The 14,031-nt window shown below is 42.6% G+C and overlaps 1 protein-coding gene across 1 annotated transcript in view; it reads left to right on the top strand.

The window, feature by feature from the left end:
• The window catches only part of ryr2a (ryanodine receptor 2a (cardiac)), a 450,194-nt gene that overhangs the window by 428,418 nt on the left and 7,745 nt on the right, over positions 1–14,031 (top strand). The window contains exons 96-100 of the mRNA XM_048601350.1: positions 1,398–1,544; positions 1,975–2,109; positions 3,124–3,280; positions 10,047–10,111; positions 11,715–11,815. Of these exons, the coding sequence (XP_048457307.1) occupies positions 1,398–1,544; positions 1,975–2,109; positions 3,124–3,280; positions 10,047–10,111; positions 11,715–11,815 (605 nt within the window). The remainder of the gene's footprint in view (positions 1–1,397; positions 1,545–1,974; positions 2,110–3,123; positions 3,281–10,046; positions 10,112–11,714; positions 11,816–14,031) is intronic.

Here is a 14,031-nt window from a genome sequence, read left to right as displayed (position 1 = left end):
AGAAGGGTCTAGGCCCGAAACGTCAGCCTTCCTGCTCCTCTGATGCTGCTTGGCCTGCTGTGTTCATCCAGCTCTACACCTTGTTATCTCAGATTCTCCAGCATCTGCAGTTCCTACTATCTCTGAAACAACTTCCACTTAGCAATACTTTTTAAAAAATTCCGCTGATATAAATCCATCACATAGTGAGCTTTCTCAGTGGTGATCTGGGAAGTATTTATGGGGACCTAATACGATTATCACTAGACTATTAATCCAGAGACCCAGGTAGTGTTCTGGGGCCCCAGGTTCAAGTCCAACCATGGCAGATGGTGAAATTTGAATTCAATTGAAAAAAAGTGGGATTAAGTGTTTAATGGTGAGCATGAAACCACTGCCGGTTATTGGAGAAAAACCACCTGGTTCACCAACGTCCTTTGGGGAAGGACACAGCCATCCTTACCTGGTCTGGCCTACATGTGACTCCAGACCCACAGCAATGTGGTTAACTCTTAACTTCTGTCTGGGCAATTAGGGATGGACAATAAATACTGGCCTAGCTGCTGATGCCCACATCCTGTGAACGATTGAAAAAAAAGTGTTTACCGCAGAATGGTTTTGGAAAAAACCCCAGTGACAACCTGGATTTTTTTTTGCTTCCCTTTATTTTCCTCATTAATGCACCTCTGATTGAATCTATTTCAGAGCTTGACTAATAAAACACATTATTTATCTTCACTGGGTATTGTAACTGAAACTTGTTGATTTTGCAAAGATTGCCTACAGTTGAAGATTATCCATTGCATTAATTGAGGTATGGTGAGAACTCTGATACAGAAACACCATAGCCATGTATTTCTGTGGTTGGTTTCATACCTCCCATTACAATAGGAGTCAAGCAGAGCCCTCAGGAATACTAACAATCCTTTGGAGAATTTCAGAAATCAAATTTATTTAATGACTCTATAGAGTGATGCTAACAGACCCTAAGTGGACCTTGAGTTGAGAGGTGGTCTCTGTGGTGATTTAATGATCTTACTTGCAGACCAAATGCTTTCTGTTTGTGCTCTAAATTGTCTGTACTAGCGGAAAATTGCCCCTAGCATGGAATCTTGCAATATGTGCATCTGAAACCAAAATATTGCTTCAGACAGAAACAAAAGGAAAGCATTGCAAATTTGAAATAAGATTTGAACGGAACAGCAAGTCATTCAGCTTTAAAAAAAAGTTGATTCTGATTAATAGTCTCTCGGTGAAGTGTTAGTATTTGTTCTTTTTTCAGCTATTTAACAGTCCATTTTCTGTTTTAATTTTCAAACTCAGTGCAATTGGTGTGCATTCAGTAAAATTCTTCCTCATGTAGACAATGTACTTCTGTATGTTTTCTGTGAGTAATGCTTGTTTCTCTTTGCTTGCAGTCCTTCTTGTACCTTGCCTGGTACATGACCATGTCAGTGCTGGGACATTATAACAACTTTTTCTTTGCTGCCCATTTGCTGGATATTGCAATGGGATTTAAAACATTACGTACCATCCTATCATCTGTGACACACAATGGCAAACAGGTACTGGGATGCGAGCTTTCTAAATGTAAAGTTGGATCCACAAATGAGTAGCAGTTGCAAAATCCCTGCATAACATATTTATGAAGATTATTGAATGTGTTTTCTATCAACTTGCTTGTCGCAATACTTTTAAACTTAAAATGCAAAGTACAGAGACTTGTTTGTTCTCATTTAAGCATACATTTAATATGCAGCAAATTAAGAGAGACAACTTAATAACTATGGCCAGAGGAAATGGGAAAACTAAACATTGTCTGAATTGGTCAAGAGGCAATCATTAAATGACTGAAAGACTTTGGGAAATTACCCCAAGTTGTTCTTATAAAACAAATGGGTAATCATCCACTGAAATCTCCAGTTTTATTAAATAGATGGGTATTAATGACTTCATGTTGATCTGACACTTCTCTCCCCCTTTATGTCTGTGCAGCTGGTATTAACTGTGGGCTTATTGGCCGTTGTGGTGTATCTGTACACAGTGGTTGCTTTTAATTTCTTTCGCAAATTCTACAACAAAAGTGAGGATGGAGACACGCCAGACATGAAGTGTGATGATATGCTGACGGTAGGTGCTGTACTTGTTTGTGAAAACCTGTCAAGTCTGAATTATTTGAATCAGATTTCACCTTTAAGGCGTATAATAGATGTGAAGCTGGAAAAGAAACACAGCCCTGAAGGGCTGATGAGTCCAGTACACATGTCTTGCGTGGTTACAGTCCAAGGGTTTCAACTGGATGGAAACTCAAGTAGCATTTTTATGATTTCCTGGCATGCACTGTCAATGGAGAAGCCTTTAAGCCATTAGTCAACCTTAATAAACTCAACCTATTCCTCTTTAAATGGGCTGACAATCTGTCTCACGCATTTTAACCATCACTGTTGATCATAATATCCACTTTATTATTCTAAATTATACTTTAAGGATGAAAGATGAATGCTAATGCAACTTTCTGCTGGCAGTGTAGCTTTTACAAAGGAGCTACGTGTTAGTAAATGTATTCATATTTATTTTTAAGGTTCCTTCTCCTTTATGAAATGCTACTTCTAATTGTCTTTTAAGTTTTGATTTCTTTCTGTGAACAGATAGTTGATTTTCTGTTGCATTTTCTTAACATATCCTATACTCCAACAATGTTTATACAGTGAATATAATATGTGGGCTCTTTTGGTTTAGGCTGTTTCTTTGTGCTTTGCAAGGATCTTCTGCTGAAGCTGCAGTGAGACAATGTAACAAGCCCTGTGAAGATTCACTTTCAGAGTTGGACTTGTTGGTTTCTCTAAACCACAAGAACATTTCAGGGTGCATCAATCAACAACGATGAGTTGACAACTGGATTTTCTGCTTAGGCAGCAGATCACAATTCAATTAGATGAGCATAAGAAGCTTGCAAAATTTTTAACATGGGCACGGGAGTATTGATTTTTGGATTAAGTGAATTTTATGTCCGGCTTTCAATTAGAATGATTTGTTGGTTTGTTAGTTTGAAGTACAAACGAAGGACAAAGTATTTGGAGAACTCAATCCACATGACAGATGCATGGTCATCTGATATTGTCACTTATCCTTTTTTTTAAACAGTGTTACATGTTTCACATGTACGTCGGTGTCCGTGCTGGTGGAGGTATCGGTGATGAGATCGAAGACCCAGCTGGGGATGAATACGAAATCTATCGAATTATCTTTGATATCACCTTCTTCTTCTTTGTGATCGTCATCCTGTTGGCCATCATTCAAGGTGCGGGGATATTTGTAAGCACATTTTGCAGCTGATTGTGGCGATCATATTATTATGACATTCTTTCGCCATATTCTCCATGAGTAGTTTTGTGAGTGCAGATGGATTTCTATAAGCGATACACTGGTAGAACATGCATCAGGTGGTGATTTTTAAAACTGAGCTGGAGGAAACCTAAGTGATACGAGTGAAGTACTTCTTCAGAACAAAACCAACAAATATCCCAACTACACAATGCATGAGCAATGAAACAAGAAAGCGGTGGCTAGTCAATAGCTAATGCTGCTATCTATCCTAATTGGGCATTAAGTAATGTTGAAAGAAAGAAAGATCGTATTTACATGCATTTAGGGCACTCTAGTTATTCTAACCTTTTAAAATTCTGCAGAGTTATGAACATTTGGCACAGCTCATTTCAGCTGTGCTTCCATGTTTGCAGTCACAATGGTATAAAATTCATTATATGCTATGAAAGGTTGCAAGGAATCTTGGAGAAACTCAGTAGGTCTGGCAGTATCTGTGGAGAGAGAAATAGAGTTGATGTTTTGAGTCTGGTATGACTCTTCTTCAGTTCTGAATTGAAATGTTAACTCTGGTCTCTCCACTGTTGATCCAGGACCTACTGAGTTTTCCATCAATTTCTGAGCTTGTTTCAGATTTCCAGCATCAGTAGTACTTTGTACTTACTATTGTGAGAAACATGGAGTAAGTATTTTTAGCATCGTGTTGGACAACATAGACCAGACGGACCCAGGTCGAATCTGTGGTTTCTGCATGTTGGCTAACTTTACCTGACATGGAAATTAAAGCATTGTAATTGGTTTTAAGCGCCATTGGGCAAAAGGAAAGGAAAAAATAGCCAACGATAGCAAGAACTGCAGATGCTGGAGTCAGAGACAACATAGTATGGAGCTGGAAGAACACAGCAGGCCAGGCAGCATCAGAGGGGCAGGAAAGTTGATGTTTCAGGTCAGGACCCTTCTTCAGAAATGGGGAGACGGAAGGTAGGTGGGATAGTGATAGGTGAATGTAGGTAGGAAGTGGTGGGAATTTGTCAGTGGAATGGCTGGGGCGGATAGGTGGGAGAGAAGGTGGACAAGTTGTGTCAGGTAAAGGAGCCAGGGATGAGAGGGAGGGTTGGACATGGGATGAGGCCGGGTTTGGGGAGATTTTAAAACTGGTGAATTCCATGTTTAGGCCATTGGGCTGTAGGCTCCCGAAGCGGAATATGAGGTGTTGTGGGACTGGAGGAGGCCCAGGATGGACATGTCACCCAGGGAGTGGGAGGTGGAGTTAAAATGGTTGGAGACCGGAAGGTGTTGTCGTTTGTTGCGTACAGAGCACAGATGCTCTACAAAACAATCTCCAAGTGTATGCTGGGTCTCACCGATGCAGAGGAAGCCACATCGGGAACAGCGGACAGAGTAGACCAAGTTGGTGGATGTACAGGTGAATCCCTGTCTGATATGGAAGGTTTGTTTTGGGCCTTAAATGCAGGTGAGGAGGGAGGTATAGGGGCAGCTATAGCACTTCCTGCAGTTGCAGGGAAGGTGCCGGGGGTGGTGGGGTTAGTGGGGATTGTGGAGTGGAAGAGGGAGTCGCGGAGAGAGCGGTCCCTGTGGAAGACAGATAAGGGTGGGGAGGGAAATATCTCTTGGTTGTGGGGTCGGGTTGTAGGTGGCGGACGTGGCAGAGAATGATACGTTGGATGCGGAGGTTGGTGTGGTGATATATGAGGACAAGGGGGATTCTGTCTTTATTTTTGTTGGGGGGAGGAGATTTAAGGGCAGAAGGGCGGGAAATGCAAGAGATGCAGTTGAGGACATTTTTGATCGCTGGAGGGAATGGATGTTGCGATCCTTGAAATAGGAGGACGTCTGGGACATACGGGAGTGAAACGCCCCATCTTGGGAGCAGATGTGGCGGAGGTGGAGGAATTGGGAGTAGGGGATCGCATTCTTGCAGCCACCCCCTTAGTCTTTAGGAAATGAGAGAAGTTAAAGGAGAAGTTGTTCAGGGTAAGGACAAGTTCTGTAAAGCGTGTCAGTGGAGGGGGACTGATTGGGCCTGTGGGAGAGGAAGAAGCGGAGGGCTTTTTAGGCCATCTGCCTGGGGGATACATGTGTATGGGATTGGATGTTCATGGTGAAGATGAGGTGTTGGGGGCCAGGGAATTGGAAGTCTTGGAGGAGGTGGAAGGCATGGGTGGTGTCCCGGACGTAGCTGGGGAGTTCCTGGACAGGGGTGGGAATTAAGGGTTATGGTGAGTGGGAGAGTAAGTGAAGTTGAGTCCACAAACAGATCAACCATAGACTTATTGAACAGAGGAGCAGGCTTGATGGGCCGTATGGCCAGCTGCTGCTGCTTTCTTATGTTCTTATGTACTTAATATAATTCCCGAAACTAAGTCTGGAAGTTATGCTTTTAGGGAATATACCAGGATGTGAAACTCCAGAACCATTGGTATGGCAATGATAATATTCTTTCAATGACTTGTGCAGTAACCATGGAGCAAACGTGGCTGGTGTGATTATGACTAAAATTTTGCCGGAGCGGTGGGTTTCCTGATGAGGATCTGGAGCAACACCGCCTCAGCCATTTGTAGGACCCTACGACTGCCTCTTCCATTTTTCCAGCAGCTATTTGGGGCTGCCGACTCTTGGATGTCTGCCAATCAAATAGCCGGCAGCTCTTCAGTGTCAGGAGTACCATCAGGATCAGCGGTCAGTGCTAGGACTGCAGCCAGCTGATAAGGCAAAGCTGTGGAAACCTCCTTCACTACCAGGAAGTGAGATCTGAGGCCGCCAAAGTTAATCATGCAGTCCCTGTTGAGGAATGAAGGATTATTTGGTGAGGGCAAAGGTGGACTGAGGAGTTGCTAACGGCTTTGTCTATGTTTTCTGTACTTTTTACCGTACAAGTATTCAGTGTGCCCAATTAAATAGGCCTTGTCCCAGACAGCTGGCAAGCTGCTCGGCTTTACAATGTGGCAAAAGACACAGCTGCCACGACTAAAATGCCAGTGTTGGCAAGAAGAGGCCCCTAATTGCCCAATTAGTCTCTGGACAGGAGGGCCATCCTCCAGTTTCTCCACAACTGGTAAAACGCCATGACGGCAGGACAATACCCCGCCAGATGTCACCTACTTCAGCATTTTACCAAGATCCCAGCTGCCAGGCCTATCTCAGGAGGGAGCGTCGAAGCCAGACCAGACTATTAGCCATTTAAAAGCTTTGGGCAGTCAAATGCTCAGTTCAGATCAATCATCCTCTTCCCTTCATGCGCATACTACTCTACAGATGCTCCAGCTGTATTTCACTCAGAGGCCTGGATTTTCATTGCAGGTACATTTACTCAGGTACCACAGAATCTCTACAGTGTGGAAGCAGGCCACACAGCTCATTGAGTCCACACCGACCCTCCAAAAAGCATCTCACCCAGACCCACTCCTCCTACCCCACCCTACCCTATCCCTGTAACCCTGTATTTCCCAAGGCTGATCCACCTAGCCTGTACATCCCTGGACACTATGGGCAATTGAGCATGGACAATCCACACAACCTGCACATTTTTAGACAGTTCCAGGTACCTGTTTCAGTTTTTGCTGCCCATTCAGCTGAAGCTGCTTGTCTGTCCTTGGGTGGGACCTTTCAAGGGAGGTGCCAATTAAAGCAAGTGCCCCGTTTTAGATGACCCATGTCTCATTCTGCTGTTTCTTCTTTGCACCTGTATAAAACAACTGTTCAGGGTGGTTAGAGATGGCAAGACATGGTGTAGGGATCCAGGATTAATATTGTTAGCACCAGTTTACTTTTGACTTTCAATGGCAAGTTGTTCTGCTGTTGCAAAGTGATTGATAATCTTTGAGCTACTTAAGACTATTGTCTTCTCTGCCAATGTTTGAAATAGAGCAATGGGAACGACCTTTTTGAAAGACCTAGAGGAACAACAGAGAAATGCTGGGCTCATCAGGCAGCATTAGACATGCACAACAGTTACCCATTTGTGCAGCCACATCAGAATAATATTCAGGCGGAGACGTCTGCAGACAATTCCCACTTTACAAAGGAAGTCATCACTTGTTCTTTCTAGATCAGCAGCATCACAGGCTCTGCATGTATCTTTCAATGTGTCGAGTCTCTAGTGATCATAACGAGGTCAGTGGTGACGAGGAAAAAATACACTCCTGAATAAATTCTCTCAAACCAGTCGTCTTTGAGTTGGGATCATTTCTGGCGTCATGCCATTATTTGGGAAGCTTGACTTATTCAATCTTGCTGTCAAAGACCAGGCCCAGTGTGTGGAAAGAAGCTGTTATATTTCCAAGGCAAATGACATTCAGGCAGATGAAAAGCAATGAGTAATTCTCCTGACAGCTTGTGGACCCATAGCTTTTTTCAGCTATTAGGAGCCTAACATTTCCTGAGGCACCAGATACTAAAACCTTTCAAGAGTTGATGGATTTAGTTAAGGAATATTACGACTCCATGCCACCTCTAATTCTGAGACGCCATCAGTTTTACTTGGCAGCTCGAGAACCAGGGGAATCCAAGTCGGGATTTTAAAATGACTGGCTGGGGCATGTGAGTTTGGTTTAACTCCTAATGACATGCTGAGAGACCGTTTGGTATGTGGGATTAATGATGTTACCATGCAAAAGTGCTTACTAGCCGAAGCCCATCTGGACTTCAAACTGGCACTACAACTGGTTTTGTGATTAGAAAATGCGGCAAATGGACCGTATGAGTCATAGGGTACACTGTTGAAAGTGGACACCCTCACCAGGCTGACTGAGCTTGGGGAAGAACATTTGAGTGAAGGCAATTGCACAGCCTCACTCAGGACATATCCTGAACAGAAAGTCTCTGGGTCAGCCCACAGGAAAACCCCAAAACAAAGCCAAACCTCAGCCAAACTGTTAAAATTTTCTTCAGGATCCGGGTCAGCAAACTATTGCGTTTGCTGCCAGTATGCGGACTTGAGACAACAAGAGAGTCCCGCTTAGACCTAAATTGTGTAAGAAAACTCATAGGCCTGTATCCAGAAGAGTGCACACCCTGGAAAGCCCACATGGATCTGGCTTGGAATAGTTAAATTGCTTAGCAACATCCAAATCAAAACCGATCAAACTAAACGTCTGGTTCAGTGGTCACCCAGTTCTAATGGAGGTTGATACCGACGTGGCTGTATCAATGATTGCAGAACCAGTCTTTAACAATATTCACTTTGGATTCCAGCCCTTATGTTTGCAGAAGACCTTGGCTAAACTGAAATCCTATACTGGGGAACCTTTACAGATTAAGGTTACTGGTCTTGTATGAGAAGCAGCTAGTTCAGTCACCACTGATTGTTGGTCACAGATAACAGGCCATTATTTACCAGCAGGGAATTTGAATATTTCCTCAAGTTGAATGGCATGCAACATATAAGGACAGCTCCATACCATCCATTGTCCAGTGGTCTGGTGGGAAAAGCAGTCCAAACTTTGAAGGCACGCTTAAGAAATCAGACTACAGCTTCACTAGATACCAAACAGTCTCGGTTCCTATTTGATTATAGGACCAACCCTCTTGCAACTACGGGGATAGCTCCAGTAGAGTTTTTAATGGGGAGAAGACACTGCACGAGGTTAAATCTGATCTTCCTGGACCTGGGGGGAGGGTGAAACAGCATCAGAATGCCAATGCCGAACACAAGACTACTCTAAGCAAGAGAGACAGTTTATATCAGGGGATGTAATTTGGTTCCAAAACCATGGAAATAGCCCTGCAAGGGTAAGAGGCATGGTAGACACGAGGTCAGGTCCTGTGACATACCAAGTTCGGGTAGGTGAGACAGTTCTGAACAAGGAAGTGGACCAAATGAAAGCTGCAAACTTGCAAACAGGGCAGGAACATACTTGGCCCCTCAGAACAGCAAGAAAGGCTCTCAGAACCCATGGGTTCACCTCCTCCATCTGTGTAAAAGAAACCTCGCAGTCTGAGATGGACACGGTGGATGTCGCAGCCTCGATGCCTTTCCTGCCTGAAGAAGAGAATGAATTTCTTCTGAGACACTCTGGGTGGAAGAGGCGGGCTACAGCCTGGTACATGCCGTACATATCTGAGGCTGAGCCAGAGGAACCGGACCAGGTACGAAAACGGCCCAGGAGAGGTTACAATAAAAAGAACAGGCCTATGTCCCTAGACTTAGAGGGGGAGGAATGTAGTGATTGGAACAAGGTCAGCCAGGTGAACCTCATAGAATATGAGTTCCCTGATTGGGGCTGTTAACCTGGTCCAATCAGGGAGCCCTGGCTGACAGATATAAACAGGAGTGTCAGGGATTCTGTTCACTCTGAGAGCTGGCTCTGAGGAAGCCGGACCAGCGTCAAGTATTGTACATGTGTAAATAAAGCGTGACTTGTTGATGGGATACCAGCCTCTGTGGAGTTATTTGAGAGTCTTTTTGTAGATATTAGTAAAATGAATTGACCAGTTGTGCATGGACGCATTAAGCAAGCTGGCATGGATTTACTTACTAAAGCATGTTATTCTATCTCCTTCACCATGGATAATTGTTGCCAGTATCCCAAGGAGCCTTCACTTCGCCTGGATAGCTCTGTGTGTTCCTTTGCTCAGTGACTGTTGGCCACAGGAGTGAGTTTTTGTACCTTCAGCATCCTTTTTGCAACTATCAGCTACAGCTTAAGTGAAAATTTACTTCAGAAGGAGCTGCCACTGAGGCTTTCCTTTATTAAATGACCTAATTCCTGTTTTCTGTTCAGGTCTAATTATTGATGCTTTTGGTGAACTAAGAGATCAGCAAGAGCAAGTTAAAGAAGATATGGAGGTAAGGGATTTAACAATATCAGGAATAACACACTTGAGGAGAATGAAAAACACACTTTTACTGAAAAAGACAACTGGGACTGTGTCAACACACAGTGTTGTGCTGTGTCCTTGTGTTCTTCACTAACATTGCAGTGAAATTTCAGGGTCTGAATCTCAGAACGTCGAGTTGACCTATTTTCTAAGGTAACACAAGTCTCATCCCCCACTGCACAGGGATGTGCATTAAATTTTGCATCCATTAAAATCATCAGGCCTTACAAGTACAATTCAAGCTATTTGCCTTTCACAACAAATATTTGTAATTGCCTACTAGCTAACCATAGGTAAACAGAGGAAAATTAATTTTCCCGGTGGCAAATCAATAACATTGAACAAACTGATCTTAGGATTTGTACAGGGAGCCCAAGGAGGGAGAAGGTGAGAAGATTATTTTTCATGCAAGGTACAATCCGAATACGAACTGCTTTAACAAAGGATACATTGAAAGACCAGAGAGTTGGCATGATAGCAATGGTCCATGAGCTGTCTGTCTCTCTGTGTTGGAAAATTATATGATTGCATGGCCCTGAAACTCTGGGGATTCTGCTTGAATTGAGAACAATAGCAATAATTTTCTTTTCTAATTTTGGACGTGTTATTTTCCGATAGTGAAGCCACGCATGAGTGATAAGGGGAGGCGATGGCCTAGTGGTATTATTGCTGGACTGTTAATTCAGAGACTCTGATAACATTCTGGGGACCCGGGTTTGAATCCCGCCACAGCAGATGGTGGAATTTGAATTCAATAAATATCTGGAATTAAGAATCTAACGATGACTGTGAATCCATTGTCGATTGTCGGAAAACCCCATCTGGTTCACTAATATCCTTTAGGGAAAGAAACTGCCATCCTTACCTGGTCTGGCCTACATGTGACTCCAGAGCCACAGCAATGTGGTTGACTCTTAACTGCCCTCTGGGCAATCAGGGATGGGCAATAAATGCTGCCTAGCCAACGATGCCCTCACCTTGTGAATGAGTTTAAAAAATGTAGACTTGCATCTTTCCATTGAGAGTAAAATTGGTGTTGTCAATCAAGATTGGCAAAACTGTTAAACATTGATCTCTATCAATTCTTAAATCAAGTGGACAATCTAGAAGGCTGGGCAAGGAGCTGAAAATGTATCTTCTGGGGTTGTGTTTTATTTTAGGTTATGCTATTTGTATTATAATTAAAAGATTAGTCAAGCACATTTAAAACATAATGTAAATAGTCCCCCTTTTGAGGGATGCCGTGCTGAAAATGCATCCTGCAAAATAAAAAAAAACTTCCATGGGAATTACATTCATCAAGCCCACTTTCATGGATAAATAATGTAAGATCAATTTAATTTCAGATATGCAAATATCTCAAATTCCCAATCATAGTTTCCCACAGCTTAGAAAGGGATATGTGACCATTCAGATACTTGCAATGATTGAGCTGAAAGATAGATAAATCACACAGACCCATCTCCTGGATCTCAAGCCTACCCCACCAACTGATTATGGTCATCAGACAATAGTGATCCACAGACTTCAAGTGCCAATCTTCTTTTATTTTGTCTTTTTGTTCCTTTCAGACCAAGTGCTTCATTTGTGGGATTGGCAATGACTACTTCGACACAGTCCCTCATGGCTTTGAGACTCACACGCTGCAGGAGCATAATTTGGCAAATTACCTGTAAGTACTTGCATTTCCTGCTACTCAATCACACCAGAGCAGCATGCATGGATTTTTTAATCAGCTACATGGCCACCAGAAGAGAAAAGAAAATAAACAGCTCTCGTCAGTGATGTTAATTTTTAATATATAAAACAGGAACGAAACCTGCCAAGGAAAACAATTCTGTCTAATGTTGAGCTTCACAGCACATCCTTTTATGGATAGAAGCCATTTGCATTGCTGAGCTTCAGGAATTGCTGTCGAACCTGCAGATGGAGGCAGTAAACTTTGAAAAGAAGTTTGTGCAGCTGTAAACTTGCAAATGAATGTTTGAGCTGAGATATGATTTAAAATATTATATAAACACATAAGGATATTAGACAAGTGATGTAGTTCAGCTCATTCAATTGCCATTTTTGGCGTGCAAGTATGAGGCTTCTTGGTACATGAAGCTTCTAGGTAACTTATAATCCAGAGATAGATTGTGTCAAGTGTCAGAGTGGTGATTTTCGTAGTGCTAACACTACTCTATGATTTGACATCAACACTTGAGACATTGAGTGGACTGTAAGTGATTAGGCTTAGGGTCAGGTCTGATATTATCATTTAAAAAATCCTGACAGTAATTCACCTCCTACCCATCCACTTCTGACTTTTACAACAGCAGAATAAGAGACTGGAAAGCACACCTAATCCCAGGATGCAGGTTTACAATTTGAAGATATTACTGAGGTTGGCTGCCTCTGAATTAACCTGCTTTGTGGGTTTTACAGTGGGCAGTGTGGTTTCTCGAGTCTTGCGAAACTCAACAGTTGCGAGGACAGGGTTCAGGGAGAAGGTGAGCTTTTTTAAAGCACTGCTTGCAGGCTAAGAGGAGTAGGAGTGCTTCATCCCACATTGCTCCTCATTCTGTTGAAGGGTCACCATCGAACTGAAATGTTAACCCTGTTTCTCTCCACAGTTGCTACCTGACCTGTTGAGTATTTCCAATATCTTCTGTAATTATTTCAGATCTCCAGTATCTCCAATATTGTGCATTTGTATTCCTGAAATGCCACTGTCCAAGCATTGAATCATAGAATCCCTACAGTGTGGAAACAGGCCCTTCGGCCCAACAAGTCCACACCAACCCACAGAGCATACCATCCAGACCCATTCCCCTATAAACCCACCTAATCTACACATCCCTGAACACTAAGGGCAATTTAGCATGGCCAATTCACCTATCCTGCACATCTTTGGACCGTGGGAGGAAACCCACGCAGACACGGGGAGAATGTGCAAACTCCATACAGACAGTCACCCGAGGGTGGAATTGAACCCGGGTCCCTGACACTGTGAGGCAGCAGTGCTAAACACTGAGCCACTGTGCCGCCCCTCGGTGCGAGAACCTCTTGATATTTCATCGTGACAACATAACATTCAGATGAATAGCAAGAAGCCATAATAAAGGAATTTCCAAAGCTGAATCAATATTATTGAAATGATTAATTATTTTTGTTTTGGAGCAAGCTCTCTGATTTCGGAGTCATAAATAAACTGAATGACAAAGCCATTTAACAAGGATTTCGCTCATCTTCATGAGTGACGTTTTCCCCAAGAAAAAAAATAAAACAAGTTAAAACAACAGAATTTAAAATCAGTCAGATTTTCTCTGTCTAGAAAATTCCTCGATTCCAATTCTTCTTCTGTCTATAAGGCATCTTATATTGCATTTGACAGTAATATTTCAGTGTTCTGGATACAGTAATACACAGAGAGGAAGAGAGAGCTGTTCTGATTATAGTTCCTGAAAAGACTTAGAAATTTAAATACAGGATGCTGAACAGAAAGAGAGATAGCAATGAGAGAAAATATGTGAAAACTATGAGGCAAAAGAACAAGGAGAAGACAAACAGAAAGATGGAGAGAAGAATAAAGGAAAGGCCAGGGGAATAGGAGACAAACAGGGAGAATGTTGCAGGAAAAGGAACACACCTTTTTTCTCTTTTGTCCTTGAGCTATAAGATGAACTAATTATTCAGAAAAGAATGGAAAGGCAAAAGACTCCTTTCAAAATGCTGTAAGAGCTTGATCAGTTTAAAACCAGTTATATAGTTATTTCAACAAGCCAGGCTTTTTCTCACTTAGAGTCAGATTCCTCAAATGAATTCAATATCAGTTGGGAATCTCGTTAGTATTTAAATAGAAAACAGGATTTATACAAGTTAGATAATAGAACATAGAACAGTACA

Source organism: Rhincodon typus, chromosome 9 (genome assembly GCF_021869965.1).
Source record: "Rhincodon typus isolate 14 chromosome 9, sRhiTyp1.1, whole genome shotgun sequence".
Lineage (NCBI taxonomy): Eukaryota > Metazoa > Chordata > Chondrichthyes > Orectolobiformes > Rhincodontidae > Rhincodon > Rhincodon typus.
This window is presented reverse-complemented; position numbering and strand designations above follow the sequence as displayed.